Source organism: Oncorhynchus gorbuscha, linkage group LG06 (genome assembly GCF_021184085.1).
Source record: "Oncorhynchus gorbuscha isolate QuinsamMale2020 ecotype Even-year linkage group LG06, OgorEven_v1.0, whole genome shotgun sequence".
Classification (NCBI taxonomy): Eukaryota; Metazoa; Chordata; class Actinopteri; order Salmoniformes; family Salmonidae; genus Oncorhynchus; species Oncorhynchus gorbuscha.
In genome coordinates, this window is record NC_060178.1 from 47,405,295 (window position 1) to 47,420,745 (window position 15,451).

General features: G+C 46.2%; 1 protein-coding gene across 1 annotated transcript in view; it reads left to right on the top strand.

Annotated features, from left to right (window-relative positions):
* The window catches only part of LOC124038032 (leptin receptor-like), an 84,244-nt gene extending 71,745 nt beyond the window's left edge, over window positions 1–12,499 (top strand). Inside the window, 8 exon segments of the mRNA XM_046353405.1 lie at window positions 1,232–1,385; window positions 1,932–2,014; window positions 2,284–2,497; window positions 4,947–5,153; window positions 7,322–7,405; window positions 7,960–8,062; window positions 8,537–8,612; window positions 9,298–12,499. Coding sequence (XP_046209361.1) covers window positions 1,232–1,385; window positions 1,932–2,014; window positions 2,284–2,497; window positions 4,947–5,153; window positions 7,322–7,405; window positions 7,960–8,062; window positions 8,537–8,612; window positions 9,298–10,143 — 1,767 coding nt within the window. The 3' untranslated portion in view covers window positions 10,144–12,499.
* Window positions 12,500–15,451: the final 2,952 nt, after the last annotated feature.

Here is a 15,451-nt window from a genome sequence, read left to right on the forward strand (position 1 = left end):
TCATATCTATTAAGACCTCTATTTCCCTAAAATTATTTTGCTTTTGAGTTGATGGATAAATATGTAGCGGTTTAAATCAAATCCAATCAAATCAAATCTTATTTGTCACATACACATGGTTAGCAGATGTTAATGCGACAAGTAATCTAACTAACAATTCCAAAACTACTGTCTTATACACAGTGTAAGGGGATAAAGAATATGTAAATAAAGATATATGAATGAGTGATGGTACAGAGCAGCATAGGCAAGATACAGTAGATGGTATTGAGTACAGTATATACATATGAGATGAGTATGTAAACAAAGTGGCATAGTTAAAGTGGCTAGTGATACATGTATTACATAAGGATGCAGTAGATGATATAGAGTACAGTATATACGTATACATATGAGATTAATAATGTAGGGTATGTAAACATTATATTAGGTAGCATTGTTTAAAGTGGCTAGTGATATATTTTACATCATTTCCCATCAATTCCCATTATTAAAGTGGCTGGAGTTGGGTCAGTGTCAATGACAGTGTGTTGGCAGCAGCCACTCAATGTTAGTGGTGGCTGTTTAACAGTCTGATGGCCTTGAGATAGAAGCTGTTTTTCAGTCTCTCGGTCCCAGCTTTGATGCACCTGTACTGACCTCGCCTTCTGGATGATAGCGGGGTGAACAGGCAGTGGCTCGGGTGTTTGTTGTCCTTGATGATCTTTATGGCCTTCCTGTAACATCGGGTGGTGTAGGTGTCCTGGAGGGCAGGTAGTTTGCCCCCGGTGATGCGTTGTGCAGTCCTCACTACCCTCTGGAGAGCCTTACAGTTGTGGGCGGAGCAGTTGCCGTACCAGGCGGTGATACAGCCCGCCAGGATGCTCTCTATTGTGCATCTGTAGAAGTTTGCGAGTGCTTTTGGTGACAAGCCGAATTTCTTCAGCCTCCTGAGGTTGAAGAGGCGCTGCTGCGCCTTCTTCACGATGCTGTCTGTGTGATTGGACCAATTCAGTTTGTCTGTGATGTGTATGCAGAGGAACTTAAAACTTACTACCCTCTCCACTACTGTTCCATCGATGTGGATAGGGGGGTGCTGGATATTTATGCCGGATATCAAAGTTCAATCACTGGAAAATATATTTTCGGATAGGATAGAATAGACTTTTAACGTCCCTGAGGGGAAAATGTTTCACATTATCATGGGATATGTGATTTAACATGTGCTTTTTAATTGGGATGTGTACTGCAGGTCCTGGCTTCTCAGGCAGAGTCGTGGGCTGAGGTCCCTGAACCAGATGTATGTACGGTGTACAACGTGCAGGTCCGCTGTATGCATATCAACAGGTCTGGGACCTGGAGTGACTGGAGCCACACTCTATACACCACCCCTCACAACAGCAGAGGTGTGTACAGTATGTCTCCGTCTCATCTATGTCATTGAAACTGCATTTATACAATTTAGTCTCATTGAAGAAAAAAAATATTCAGCAAGATAACATGTATTGTACATAACAGATTTGACAACGTTGCTTTGACAAAACGCATAGGCAATACACTTTTGAGGGGAATTAAGCTGCTGTCTTGAAAGTTCTCTTATAATTGCGCCAGCACAGCACAACTATCACGTCTGACCTACTGTGTATGTAGAGCACATTAACTCTCACAACCACAATGGATGGGTCATTTCAAACCCGTCATTATCCATGGTTTGTTGTGTGGTATAAGCTCTTTCTGACCCTGATCTAACAGTGACCTTGCGTGGTGTCTGTCTAATCGCTGCTATTGAGTGCTACAGCCAGCACTTTAATATGATCTTCTCTGATGTTTAGATCTGATAGAAAATGAAAGCCTCAGGACATAGGTACATAAACACACACACACACAAGCGTGCATGCTAGCATGCACATGCACACACACAGAGCTGTAATATCTATGTTCTGTTCTCTCAGCTCCTGACCAGGGTCCTGATTTCTGGCGAGTGTTTCAGGAGGATCCAGCAAGGAACCAGACTAACGTCACTCTTCTCTTCAAGGTACAGTCCATGGCCGACAGAGAACACATTAAAGACTGCACAATATGTGGTTTAAAAGTCAACATCAAATACATTAATTGAACAGGTGTGTGAAGTTGCCTCCTCCCCTTTCTACTACATTATTGTCCTTAGTTTAATCCGAAAAACCTATTCAGTTGGCTTCCCCGACACTTGTTGTGTTTTGTCTGATTAAATAGTATAAGGAAGTAGCACATTGGCTAATGATTCCTCATTAGAGTCTTTGATAGTCTCTAAACTCTTCCCCATAGCATTTCCCCATAGTGGAGCCAAGCTACTGTGTGGAGGGCCTTGTAGTACAGCACCAGGCCTCTGGGGGCATTGTGACTGAGGAGCGGATAGGCCTGGTGTCCTCCTACCGCTTTGAGTGGCGAGAGGAGGTCCACTTTGTGACGGTCAAGGCTCAGAACAGCCAGGGATACTCCACTAGGAACATCAACATGACCCTGGAGAGACACCCAAAACGTAAGGGAATGTATAGGGCTGAAGAATTGTTATACCCAATACACAGATTACTAGTCAGTCAATTAAGAGTTAGTAGTTGGAAACACATACAGTGGGGAGAACAAGTATTTGATACACTTTAATTAATACACCTCTACATGCTTTGTAAGTAGGAAAAACCTGCAAAATCGGCAGTGTATCAAATACTTGTTCTCCTCACTGTATCTGAAAATAGCATTTTCTTTTAAAATCTTTAAAACCGGTTGTTTGTTTTCACGTTTATTTGTATTAGTTGGTGTTGTTGGTTCATGTCATGGACGTCAGTTGAAATGCTCGGTGTGCTGCCATTACAGTCATCGGGGAGACATAGCAGGCATGTTAATGTCAGTTAAAAGCCCGAGAGTGGACTAAAAGCTATTATCTCTGGCTTGGGATGTCGTCTTCCGAGGTCTAATAGCTGTTATGGAATTGATTGTAAAATGGAACTCTTCTCAGCACAGGTCTCTGTGACGCACCGGGATGTTTGTGTGTTTTGTGTGTGTGTGTTCTCCTGTTGTTCATATTTTGATTAATAGCTAATTAGTTGAGAGGAAACCATTAACTGTGACACAAGTAGTGCTGGTCCTATTAGGTTTCCTATTGAAGAAAAAAAAACTGACTATGAATGGGCCCAAAATAAAAAGCTGCTGATCAGTTTATTTTATAGTCAAGGACAGGAGGGGGACAACTCGTCATTGTGCTAATTCCCTCGCATGTCAGAAGTAGCAGAAAACACACAGTAGTAGAAGAAGAGTAACAGAAAATGTTAGACACGGACAGAAAATATAACCATGTTATTATCTTTATTTATCCCTCTCACTCTTCCTCCTTTTGCCTCTCTCCCTTCTCTCTTCCTCCCTCTCTCCCTTCCCTCTTCCTCCCTCTCTCCCTTCCCTCTTCCTCCCTCTCTCCCTTCCCTCTTCCTCCCACTCTCCCTTCTCTCTTCCTCCCACTCTCCCTTCTCTCTTCCTCCCACTCTCCCTTCTCTCTTCCTCCCACTCTCCCTTCTCTCTTCCTCCCTCTCTCCCTTCCCTCTTCCTCCCTCTCTCCCTTCCCTCTTCCTCCCACTCCCCCTTCCCTCTTCCTCCCACTCTCCCTTCTCTCTTCCTCCCACTCTCACTTCTCTCTTCCTCCCACTCTCCCTTCCCTCTTCCTCCCACTCTCCCTTCTCTCTTCCTCCCACTCTCCCTTCCCTCTTCCTCCCACTCTCACTTTCCTCTTCCTCCCACTCTCACTTCCCTCTTCCTCCCACTCTCCCTTCCCTCTTCCTCCCTCTCTCCATTCCCTCTTCCTCCCTCTCTCCATTCCCTCTTCCTCCCACTCTCCCTTCCCTCTTCCTCCCTCTCTCCCTTCCCTCTTCCTCCCTCTCTCCCTTCCCTCTTCCTCCCTCTCTCCATTCCCTCTTCCTCCCACTCTCACTTCCCTCTTCCTCCCACTCTCCCTTCTCTCTTCCTCCCACTCTCTCTTCTCTCTTCCTCCCACTCTCTCTTCCCTCTTCCTCCCTCTCTCCATTCCCTCTTCCTCCCTCTCTCCCTTCCCTCTTCCTCCGACTCTCTCTCTTCACTCTTCCTCCCACTCACCCTTCTCTCTTCCTCCCACTCTCCCTTCTCTCTTCCTCCCACTCTCCCTTCTCTCTTCCTCCCACTCTCCCTTCTCTCTTCCTCCCTCTCTCCCTTCCCTCTTCCTCCCTCTCTCCCTTCCCTCTTCCTCCCACTCCCCCTTCCCTCTTCCTCCCACTCTCCCTTCTCTCTTCCTCCCACTCTCACTTCTCTCTTCCTCCCACTCTCACTTCTCTCTTCCTCCCACTCTCACTTCCCTCTTCCTCCCACTCTCCCTTCTCTCTTCCTCCCACTCTCCCTTCCCTCTTCCTCCCACTTCCCTCTTCCTCCCTTCTCTCTTCCTCCCACTCTCCATTCCCTCTTCCTCCCTCTCTCCATTCCCTCTTCCTCCCACTCTCCCTTCCCTCTTCCTGCCTCTCTCCCTTCCCTCTTCCTCCCTCTCTCCCTTCCCTCTTCCTCCCTCTCTCCATTCCCTCTTCCTCACACTCTCACTTCCCTCTTCCTCCCACTCTCCCTTCTCTCTTCCTCCCACTCTCTCTTCTCTCTTCCTCCCCCTCTCTCTTCCCTCTTCCTCCCTCTCTCCATTCCCTCTTCCTCCCACTCTCCCTTCCCTCTTCCTCCCTCTCTCCCTTCCCTCTTCCTCCCTCTCTCCCTTCCCTCTTTCCTCCCCTCTCCCTTCCCTCTTCCTCCCCTCTCCCTTCCCTTCCCTCTTCCTCCCCCTCTCCCTTCCCTCTTCCTCCCTCTCCCTCCCTTCCCCCCTCCCTTTCTCCCACTCTCCCTTCCCTCTTCCTCCCACTCTCCCTTCCCTCTTCCTCCCACTCTCCCTTCCCTCTTCCTCCCTCTCTCCCTTCCCTCTTCCTCCCTCTCTCCAGGCCAGTGTGTGCGTTCGTTCTGTGTGTCCCGTGTGAACAGTAGTTGTGTGGTCCTGTCGTGGTCGCTGCAGCACAACAGCAGTGTACCGTGTTCCCTGGTCGTAGAGTGGTCGGGTGAGAACCACCAGAACACACAGGGTCAGACCACAGTGGGCAGGGAGAGGTGGACCAGGGTCCCCCCTACTGACCAAGTCTTCTACCTACATGGTACGTTCTCATGTCGCTCTTTCTCATTCCATAACAATAATGAGGCTATATACAGGGGGAACCAGTACCGAGTCGATGTGCGGGGGTACAGGTTAGTCGAGGTAATTTGTAAATTAACTATGCATAGACAGTAAACAGCAGTATAAAAACGTATAAACAAAAAGGGGGGGGGGGGTGGCAGGTAAATGTAAATAGTCCAGGTGGCCATTTGATTAATTGTTCAGCAATCTTATGACTTAGGGGTAGAAACTGTAAAGGAGCTTTTTGGACCTAGACTTGGCTCCGATATCGATTGCAATGCGGTAGCAGAGAGTATAGTCTCTCGCCCAACTTGGGTGACTGGAGTTTTTGAACATTTTTAGGGCCTTCCGCTGACACTGCCTAGCATATAGGTCCTGGATGTCAGGAAGCTTGGACCCAGTGATGTACTGGGCAGTACGCACTACCATCTGTAGCGCTTTATGTTCAGATGCTGAGCAGTTGCCATACTAGAACGTGATGCAACCGGTCAGGATGCTCTTGATGGTGCAGCTGTAGAACTTTTTGAGGATCTGGGGACCCATGCCAAATCTTTTCAGTCTCCTGAGGGGGGAAAGGTGTTGTCGTGCCCTCTTCACAGCGGTCTTGGTGTGTTTGGACCATGTTTGGACCGTTGGTGATGTGGACACCAAGGAACTTGAAACTATCGACCCGCTCCACCACCTTCCCGTCGATGTTAATGGGGGCCTGTTCGTCCTGCCTTTTCCTGAAGTCCACGATCAGCTCCTTTGTCTTGCTCACATTGAGGGAGAGGTTGGTGCCCTGGCACCACACTGCCAGGTCTCTGACCTCCTCCCTATAGGCTGTCTCATCGTTGTCGGTGATTAGGCCTACCACTGCTCTGTCGTCAGAAAACTTAATGACGGTGTTGGAGTCGTGCTTGGCCACGCAGTCATGGGTGAACAGGGAGTACAGGAGGGGCCTAAGCACGCACCCCTGAGGGGCCCCAGTGTTGAGGATCAGCGTGGCAGATGTGTTGTTGCATGATTCAGTGTTGCTTGCCTTGAAGCAAGCATAAAAGGCATTTATTTAATCTGGTAGGCTCACGTCACTGGGCATCTCGCGGCTTAGCTTCCCTTTGTAGTCCATAATATTTTTCAAGCCACATCAGACGAGCGTCAGAGTCAGTGTATAGCTGAGGCTCCTGGGTGGCGCAGCAGTCTAAGCCACTGCATCTCTGTGTTAGAGGCATCACTACAGACCCTGGTTTGATCCCGGGGCCCATAGGGTGGCGCATAATTGGCCCAGTGTCGTTAGGGGAGGGTTTGGCTGGGGTAGGCCTTCATCGCAAAATAAGAATTGTTCTTAACTGACTTGCCTGGTAAAATAAAAAAGTAGGTATTCTATCTTAGTCCTGTATTGACACTTTGCCTGTTTGATGTTTAGTGTCCCGCTCCTTGAAAACGGAAACTCTGGCCTTTAGCTCGGTGCGGATGTTGCCTGTGGCTTCTGTTTGGGAAATGTACGTACGGTCATTGTGGGGATGACGTCATTGATGCACTCATATATATATACAGTGGGGCAAAAAAGTATTTAGTCAGCAACCAATTGTGCAAGTTCTCCCACTTAAAAAGATGAGAGGCCTGTAATTGTCATCATAGGTACACTTCAACTAAGACAGACAAAATGAAAAAAAAAAACATAATTTGCTAATAAATTCATAAAAAATCCTACAATGTGATTTTCTGGATTTTTTTTCTCATTTTGTCTTTAGTAAGCTCTTTTCGGTCATAATAGACGGTCGAAGCAACATTATGTACAAAATTAGTTATAAACAATGCGAAAAAATGAACAAAATAGCAGTTGGTTAGGAGCCGTAAAACGGCAGCCATCCCCATTGTATTGTAAACGGCGCCATTGTATTCTCTCTCTGGGTCTCCTTTTCTTTCGCAACACCCAGTTCCATTTAACATTTTAATTCTAAATGTATCTAGAATGGCCTAAATAAACCCACACAACCACTGCAGGACAATTGATATTGTCAAATTGAGGTGAATATTTCAGTCCACTTCGAGTTCCAGTTTGAGAGATTGTTGGCTGTGAATATCTGGCGCCCTCTAGTGACAGTATATATTCATGCTTCAGTCTGACTAATCTGAGCATCTCTATTCTCTGCCTTTATTTTCCAGGTGATTTCTATGGCTCTGAGGAGTATGTGTTCATCTTGTATCCAGTGTTTACAGATGGAGAAGGAGAGCCAGTGTATACTAAAGGTAAGCTCTACCTTCAGGGATGAATACAACCAATACAATCCACCCTTGCACCAATATTTCTGAAGGCTACAAATTGTATTTTATTTGTAACGTACACGTGTTTAGCAGATGTTACAGTGGGCGTAGCAAAATGCTTGTGCTTCTAGCTCCAACAGTGCAGTAATATCTAACAAGTAATATCTGCCTAGTGGTTAGCTTGTTGGGCCAGTAAGCGAAAGGTTGCTGGATGAAATCCCTGAGCTGACAAGGTAAAAATCTGTCGTTCTGCCCCTGAACAGGCAGTTAACCCACTGTTCCCTGGTAGGCTGTCATTGTAAATAAGAATTTGTTCTTAACTAACATGCCTAGTTAAAAAAATGTTTTAAATTGACCAGTGTTCCATTATTAAAGTGGCCAGTGATTTCAAGTCTATGTATATTGGGCAGTAGTACATAAGTACATTATATGTACATTGCAGCGTATCCCTTAGGGATATGTATTTATTGACTGTCCTCTGAATCTGATCCAATATGGATTGATTGATAGCCTTACCATGGTGTTGTCCTGTCCTCCAGCCTTTAGGGGGGCCAACGCTGGGCCTGCTGCCTACATGCTGATGATGATCATCGCTTTCCTTGCCATTGTCCTCTTCGTCACCCTGGTCATATCCCGAAACCAGTAAGATTATATCTCATATAATTGATCAAACACTTTGTTTACTGCTCAATAGCAGTGGTGTATTCTGTTACATAAGGACATTACTCAATAAGTACATAACAGATACTATGTGTAGTGGGTCTGTCACTAAGAAAGAGAGGACCTATGGTTTTGGCCTTTGGGTAGGTGGTGAAGACTAAAGTGGTCATTCTAGGGGGTGATTATTGATCTGAGGAATGTTGTCAGACACACCGATTAGGAATGTAATTAGAGTCTACGTGACATTTGAACAACAGAAAGAATGTCCTGAGGGTTCAATTACTGTCGTGATTGGCTGAATGTGTTCTGACGAAGAGGGAGACATGGAGAAAGGGGGTGTGAGAGGGGGCAGAGAGAGAAAGGGGAAAGGGAGAGATAGGTAGATGAAAGAGAGAGAGGGAGAGGTTTTTGATTGGAGACTGGAGACTTTTAACTCCTATTCTGTCTGAATCCCAGCATGAAGAAGTTCATGTGGAAGGATGTTCCCAACCCAAGCAACTGTTCCTGGGCCCAGGGGGTGGACTTCAGGAAGGTGAGATGGACAATAAACCCATTTACTCTTGAATATAATCATACTATCTCTAAATAGCAGTGACCATGAAAAACACAGCACATTTACCACAACACACTCTATATACAAATGTAGGATCTTCATTTGAGCTTGTTGGATACAACAGGAAAATAATACTGCAGCAACAGGAAATGTGAATTATAATTCATGGAGATTTTTGTAGGGGTTGATACAAGTCTGAAATGTCAAAGTGGAAATGACGAACTTCAGAAGCCTTTTAAAAGTTCTCTTGCAACAGGGTGATCCAATTAAGATCACCTGTAGGGAAAGGGAAAGGGGGATACCTAGTCAGTTGTACAACTGAATGCGTTCAACTGAAATGTGTCTCCCGAAAATTTAACCCAACCCCTCTGAATCATAGAGTTTCTGTGGGCTGCTATAATCAACATCCACTTCTTCATGGCCCTGGGAACAGTGGGTTGACTGCCTTGCTCAGAACAACAGATCTTTGCCTTGTTAACTCAGGGTTTTTGATCCAGCAACCTTTTGGTTACTGGCCCAACACTCTAACCACTAGGCTCCCTGTAGGGCTGCTATTTAGATCAACTATTCTATAAACTACATGAACTCTATAGCTTACTTATGGCAGTTGGCAGGCCAGTTTACCTTGCTGTGTTCCTAACTACTGTTCTGTGGTCCTGTCCAGGCTGAGACTATGGAGCAGTTGTTCCGCCAACCAGAGGGCCTCCCAGCCTGGCCACCACTCCTCATCTCAGAGACTATCTCCCAGGCCACCATCGTAGAGAAGACTTGTCACCCAGCCCCAGACAAGGACAGCATCCTGATCCCAGCCTCCACCCCATCCCTCTTGGACTTAGAGGTGCCTGAGGTCCCAGAGGAGGAGGAGGAGACCCCCCAGCCCCCAGATCTCCCCAGGAGTGTGGAGAGCTCATCCCAGTCGACAGTGACCTATGCTATGGTCCTGCTCTCAGATGACCCCTGCCGGCGCTACAAGCAGAGCGGCAGCCTCAGCCGCTCCAGCGACGAGGGCAACTTCTCCGCCAACAACTCTGACATTTCCGGCTCCTTCCCCGGAGGCCTGTGGGAGCTGGAGAATTCCCATTCCCGAGCCGGAGAGTCGGACCTGGACCCACAGTGTTCAGGCTCTTACAATTATGCGGAGGAGTTTTCTGAGACGTCGGAACAGGAGGATGAGGCCCTGGGAGGAGAGAGGGATGGGGGGATAGAGGAGAAGGACCTGTATTACCTGGGAATGGGCTACCAGGAGGAGAGTGAGGAAGAGGAGGAGGAGGAGAAGAGGGAGGAAAACACAGAGGCTATGCTGCTCAAAGAGGCGGTGGTTCTGCGGAGAGAGTGCTCATCCATTGAGTCCAACCCTCTACTTGGGTGTCGGGACTCTATGTTTAGTGAGTCCAGTGACAAGGCGGCGGTGGTAGGGATAGGGATGATTTCTGTTCCCCTCTACCTTCCCCAGTTCAGAACTGCTCCCTCCAGGCCACTCAAAGCACAGGGCAGCACCCCCAAGCTGTAAGACCTGGTAGTGCCTAATGTGTTGTTTTACTCTAATGCTGCTGTTTAGTCCCTCCGGAGGGACAGCACTCAGGAGAGACATAGATAATATTCCGTGGCCGGTGTTCAGCCACTGAACCTTGGCTGTGTCTTAGATGACACCCTATTCCCTATATTGTATAGTGCACTTAGATCCCTATGGGCCCTGGGCAAAAGTAGTGCACTTGTATCATAAATTTAGAAGACAGGGACAAGGTGTCCGAGGGGGCTAGGCTTACTAGGTGCTAAGCCTCTGCCCACATCATAAGGAATAGGGTGCCATTTCATAAGCATGCTCCCTCCCTGTCTACAGTGGCACACTGCTACTCTGCACCTTCAGTCTACAGAAGGCCAGCTCTATCATGTATCAGAGCTGAGGAGAGGAGACTCCTTTATCCAGTGCTGCACACTTTCAGGAACTATTATATGCTGTGATGAAGGGAACGTCATTACAAAACGAGAGAAAGGGAATGGCTGCTCTGAGCGCAACACAAGCACGTGATAGGATCTTGTCTCAAAGCAGCACTGGATAGTTTGACTGGTGGCACACAAATGATGATCATCATTGATGCTGGTGAACTTGGATGCTTTTGGAACATTTCCCGTAACCGTTGTGGAGAATTGCCGGTTCAGATCGGCACTCTGACTGAAAACCTCGCTTTTCTTCGTTGTTTGCACTGTATTTGAAACTGTGTTACGATGTTGTAAAAAAAAATGTGCCATCTATTTTCATTGCGTGCCATTTGCTATTGAAAAAGCTATTGCTAGGTATACATTTGATGTAAGAATGTACATTTTGAATACAATGAAGACTATCCCTTGCTGTAGAAGGCAGAATGATATTTAATGTGTGTCGCGGTCCCTCGTCTATTTTTCGTGGTCAAAAGTAAATATGTATGGCCGCGACTTTCGACTTCTTGAGAACGGGTGAACAAGTTGAAGGTTGTCCGCGCTGAGAAATATAAAATACAAAAAGCATTTTCTCTTCCACCGTTACCAAGGCTATCGGTCACTCAGAGAGCAGAGGAGGTAAAAAACAGGTTAGGGTTGCAGACGGACAGTCCTAGGAGATCCAGGAGCCATTATATTTGGTTGTATATTGACTTAGTCACCTGTGGAATGTCACCCTAAATGTCACATTATTTCCTACACCGCGCACTAGTTTTGTAGTTCAATATGTAGGGAATAGGGTGCCATTTGGGATGCATAATGTGCTCCCTTTTTCCGGAGTCTGCCAGGTCCCAGAGGGTTGTGAGGACACTAAATCTCTGTTGACACCTTCACACCTTATTATCTCTATCATTCCCTCATCACCTTATTATCTCTATCATTCCCTCACCACCTTATTATCTCTATCATTCCCTCACTACCTTATTATCTCTATCATTCCCACCTTTTTATAACCGGGGAAGCGGCCATGTTGTCGCCATGTTGTCATTGGGTTCTACTAGCTAGGGCTCTGTTTGAGGGATGATGGAAACATTTCAGATTACTATCTCAATACCACTTGCCTTGGATCAGGTATTCCCAAGGTACGCGCAATGCCATCGGGGGGTACGCCAAATTAAAATGTGATTCACATGCAGACATTTAGAAACGAAACATGACAATTTGAAAAATAAGCCACAGGAGATTTTGGAGCGAGAATAAAGACGACTTTCGAGTAGTAAGACGTGTATAAAAGGAACAGATACCATTAATAAGAAGGGGCTAGAAGAGTCTTATATGGTGAGCTACCGAGTGGCTAGAACAGGCAAGCCCCATACTATTGTGGTGGACTTAATTCTTCCTGCTGCTGCGGATATGGTTGTGACAATGCTGGGGGGAAAGGCCCCCCAAAATATACAGACAATGTCTTCATCAAACAACACTGTTTTACGACGCATCAGTGACATGGCAGGAGATGTTTTTAAATAATTACTGCTTCGTATACAAGCCAGTGAATTATATGCCTTACAGCTGGATGAGTCAACAGACTTGGCAGGCCTGGCATAGCTTTCTGGCATATGTCCATTACCTTTATGGGGGAGTCAATTAAGGAAGACGTCCTCTTCTGCAAACCACTGGAAACCAGGACAACAGGAGAGGATCTTGTTAAAGTACTGGGCATCAAATGGACTTTGGTGGTCAAGATGTGTTGGTATCTGTACTGTTGGTGCAAAAGCCATGACAGGGAGACATAGTGGAGTGGTAATGCGTGTGCAAGCAGTTGCTCCCAACGCCACTTGGGTAACACTGCAGAAACCACCGAGAGGCTCTTGCTGCCAAGGGAATGCCTGACAGCTTGAAAGATGTTTTGGACACTACAGTGAAAATGGTTAACTTTGTTAAAGCAAGGCACCTGAACTCTCGTGTATTTTCTGCATTATGCAATGATACGGGCAGCGACCATGTAACACTTTTACAACATACGCTGGTTATCAAGGGGCAAAGTATTGACACATTTATTTTTTTAAATTGAGAGATGAGCTTAAAGTTTTCTTTATGGACCATAATATTCACTTGTCTGACCACTTGCATGATGACGAGTTTCTCACACGACTGGCCCATCTGGGTGATGTGACACTGTGACACACGCACAGACTGTGTGTGAAAAATGATTCAAGACTGAGACTCTCTCCAATACAAGCCAACATTGCAGAGTTATGTGCACCCTTTCAAGCACACTCTTCTCATTAACCTGTGGTGACTTATTCACAAGTTTTGACATTCTAATGATAAAACTGGGGGGGGGGGCAAAAAGCAATTTCTGAATGTGGGGGTACATGTCCACAGAGAAAATTGCGGCCCTGAATAGAAAAATGAATCAAACGGACGGTGAGCTTGTGATGGAACCATGAGCCTTCTTTATTGACTGTGAGATAGAGGCAGAATAGCATTCTCACGTAGGTGTCTCTTTTGTCCAGGTGGGAAAGGGCAGTGTGGAGTACAATAGAGATTGCGTCATCTGTGAATCTGTTGGGGCGGTATGCGAATTGGAGTGGGCCTAGTGCTTCTGGGATGATGGTGTTGATGTGAGCCATGACCAGCCATTCAAAGCACTTCATGGCTACAGACTTGAGTACTATGGGTCGGTAGTCATTTAGGCAGGTTACCTTGCCATTCTTGGACAGAGGGACTATGGTGGTCTGCTTGAAACATGTTGGTATTATAGGGATAGGTTGAAAATGTCAGTGAAAACACTTGCCAGAGTGCATGCTCTGAGTACACGTCCTGGTAATCCGTCTGGCCCTGCGGCCTTGTGAATATTTATCTGTTTAAAGGTCTTACTCACAATCGGTTACAGAGAGCATGATCACACCGTCGTCCGCAACAGCTAGTTCTCTCATGTATGCTTCAGTTTTGCTTACCTTGAAACACGCATAGAAGTAATTTAGCTCATCTGGTAGGCCCGTGTCACTGGGCAGCTCGCGGCTGGGTTTCCCTTTGTAGTTCGTAATAGTTGTCAAGCCCTGCCACATCCGGCGAATGTCAGAGCCGGTGTAGTAGGATTCAATCTTAATCCTGTATTGACAATTTGCCTGTTTGATAGTTCGTCTGAGGGCATAGCGGGATTTCTTATAAGCGTCCTTGTTAGAGTCTCGCTCCTTGAAAGCAGCAGCTCTACCCTTTAGGTCAGTGCGGATGTTGCCTGTAATCCATGGCTTCTGGTTGGGGTATGTACGTATGGTCACTGTGGGGACGAAGTTATTGATAAGCCGGTGACTGGTGTGGTACACTCCTCAATGACATTGGATGAATCCCTGAACATATTCTAGTCTGTGCTAGCAAAACAGTCCTGTAGCTTAACATCTGCATCATCTGACCACTTCCGTATTGAGCAAGTCGTTGGTGCTTCCTGCTTTAGTTTTAGCTTGTAAGCAGGAGTCAGGAAGATAGTATTATGGTCAGATTTGCCAAATGGAGGGTGAGGGAGAGCTTTATACGCATCTCTGTGTGAAGTAAAGGTGGTCTAGATTTTTTTCCTCTGGTTGCACGTTACATTCTGGTAAATATTATGTAAAACGGATTTAAGTTTTCCTGCATTGAATTCACCGGCCACTAGGAACGCCGCCTCTGGATGAGCATTTTCTTGTTCGCTTAGGGCGGAATTCAGCTAATTGAGTATGTCTTAGTGCCAGAATCGGTTTGTGGTGGTAAATAGTCAGCTACAAAAAATAAGGATGAAAACTCTCTTGGTAAATAGGGTGGTCTACAGCTTATCATGAGGTACTCTACCTCAGGCGAACAAAACCTTGAGACTTCTTTAATATTAGATTTCGCGCACCAGCTGTTATTGACAAATAGACACAGAACACCACCCCTCGTCTTGCCATGCATGCGGAAGAGAATAAGATCCCTGACGCTCTGTCTGAGTGTTAACAGGTCTTCGTAGAGGTGGTGTCACATGTTCAAAATTGGTGTGGCAAAATGTGTGTCTTTTCTGGGGCCTGGAGTTTTTCCTGATCTCATGACCTGGTCAGGTAAAAATATATACTGGCCTGGACATAGTGTAGTTTGTAAATGCATTGGGGTCATGCATGGCCCGATGGCACAGTCAATGATGTGGCACGGAACCATTGGTTGAGGCATGCAACGTCTGAGCAGGGGAACACAACCCTACAATATATCTAGTGGAGCTGCAAGCAAATGGTTTGGCGCAAAAAAACTAAGGAATCAAGCGACCACACAACTATCATGTTATTATCCATTCATGCAGTGATCAACAATCAACATAGATGAGAACATAACATCTCTCAATAAATAGTTTTAATCTATAACTTGTTTTATTTTTCTATATTTTTCAAGGTGATGGATAGTAGTTTGCGATAGAGTCCTATCTCTCTTTCTCTCTTAGTAACACAGCGACCATGGATGCATGAGATGCTTAAATCTCTTTCACACAGAACAAGAACAGATCATCGCTGAGAGGGAAGAGAAACGGTGAAGTCAGTTTGTCCTATGTAGCTTTACAGAAACTCTGTCCCGCAACTCCCCTAAAATCCAATGGAACCGCTTCACAGGTTAAATGTTGTAAAGTGCTTTAGGATCTTCCTGATGATGAGGAGAGTGGGGAAGTAGGGAAGACAGGGGCAGTCTCTCTGGGTGAAGTAAGTAAGGCAGGCTGAGCTGGGGAAGTAGTTTTAGAAATGCCAGCACGACTAAAAAGGAATGGGGTGCAGTCGTATTCCAAAAACGAAAGGACATCTCCCTTCTCTGTGTTGCTCAGTCGGTAGAGCTTGGCGCTTGCAACACCACAGGCTGTGAGTTTGATTCCCATTGGGACCACCTATACGTAAAAAGGTATGCAC